This window comes from Gavialis gangeticus, unplaced genomic scaffold (genome assembly GCF_001723915.1).
Source record: "Gavialis gangeticus isolate Ggan-Ray unplaced genomic scaffold, GavGan_comp1, whole genome shotgun sequence".
Taxonomy (NCBI): domain Eukaryota; kingdom Metazoa; phylum Chordata; order Crocodylia; family Gavialidae; genus Gavialis; species Gavialis gangeticus.
Window position 1 is genome coordinate 7343069 of NW_017728973.1, and position 1271 is coordinate 7344339.

General features: G+C 56.8%; 1 protein-coding gene across 1 annotated transcript in view; it reads left to right on the plus strand.

The window, feature by feature from the left end:
• The window catches only part of SRCIN1 (SRC kinase signaling inhibitor 1), a 178120-nt gene that overhangs the window by 149577 nt on the left and 27272 nt on the right, over nt 1-1271 (plus strand). Inside the window, exons 11-12 of the mRNA XM_019507731.1 lie at nt 100-275; nt 925-1055. Of these exons, the coding sequence (XP_019363276.1) occupies nt 100-275; nt 925-1055 (307 nt within the window). The remainder of the gene's footprint in view (nt 1-99; nt 276-924; nt 1056-1271) is intronic.

Sequence of the window (1271 nt, forward strand, 5' to 3'; positions counted from 1 at the left end):
AAGGAGTGTGCAACTGCACCAATGCACCCCCCCCCTTGATCTGCCTGTGTTCATGCCTCCCTCTCTCCTTCCTTTCCCCTTCCCTCCCCTGCCCTGCAGCTGCAGAACCAGGAGACAGTGAAGACAATGCTGCGGAGGACAGAGACGGAGATCAGCGTGCGAGTGACAGACACCATGCGCAAGCACGAGGACCCACTGCAGCGCCAGCGCACTCTGGTAGAGGAGGAGCGACTACGCTATCTCAATGAGGAGGAGCTCATCACCCAGCAGCTGAAGTGAGGGGGGCCAGGGTCCGTCTGTCCCAGAGCTGGAAGAGGGCTCCCTGCCTTGTGGAGACACCACTACTCTTATCTCCCTCTAGTTCCTTGCCCCTGCCCCCTGTGACTGAGCAGGGATGGGAATGAAAGGCTGAGGGCCAAGTCCCTGACTGGAGTAAGTCACTGTTGCTGCATTGAATTAAATGGGCAGCACACTCAGCAGGTGTACATCAGCCCTGCCCAACTGCACACAGCAAGCCAGGTTCCCAGCTGGTATAAATTGACACTGATCAATAGAAGGTGAGACCCCAACCAGTAGAAATCAGCCCAACTCTGCTGACATCAGTGGTGGAGCCCCAGCACCCTCCACGTGTAGGCATGAACCAGCCAGTTTAGGCCCAATGGGAGGATAGGACATGGGCTCTCATCCTCTGCACTGGTGCGTGGTTCTGGATTGCTGCATGAGCTGCTACCAGACCTTGCATGTGCAACCTTGAAACCTTCACACCAGCTGTGCAAAGATGCCCTTTTGCATGTGCATCAAGACCCAGCCCCAGCTGCTCTCCAGTAAGGCAGATATGCAGTGGTACCCGGGTACCCCTCACCTGCCCAGTGTCCCCAGCCCAGAGAAGAGGGGACCTGACCTCCCTGCCACCTATGTTTGCAGTGACTTGGAGAAGTCCGTGGAGCGGATCCAGAAAGACCTGGCTCACAATCACCGGCTCATCCCTGTGCAGGAGCTGGAGGAGAAGGCCCTGGTGCTGAAGCAGCTGGGGGAGACACTGACAGAACTGAAGGGTGAGAGGGGCAGTGGGGAGGAGATAGAACCAAGAGGGAGCCTGGGGGTACCAAGATGTGCCTGGGATTGGTGTGGGGAGGGGAGGGAAACTTTACACACTCTGCGAACACACTCATGTGCACTGCTCCCTAGGACATGTGCAAAGGGAGCAAGATTTGCTCTCAAGTGCAGTGAGGCATTAGTTTATGTTCTGAGCACTGCAGGAGTGTGTGTGC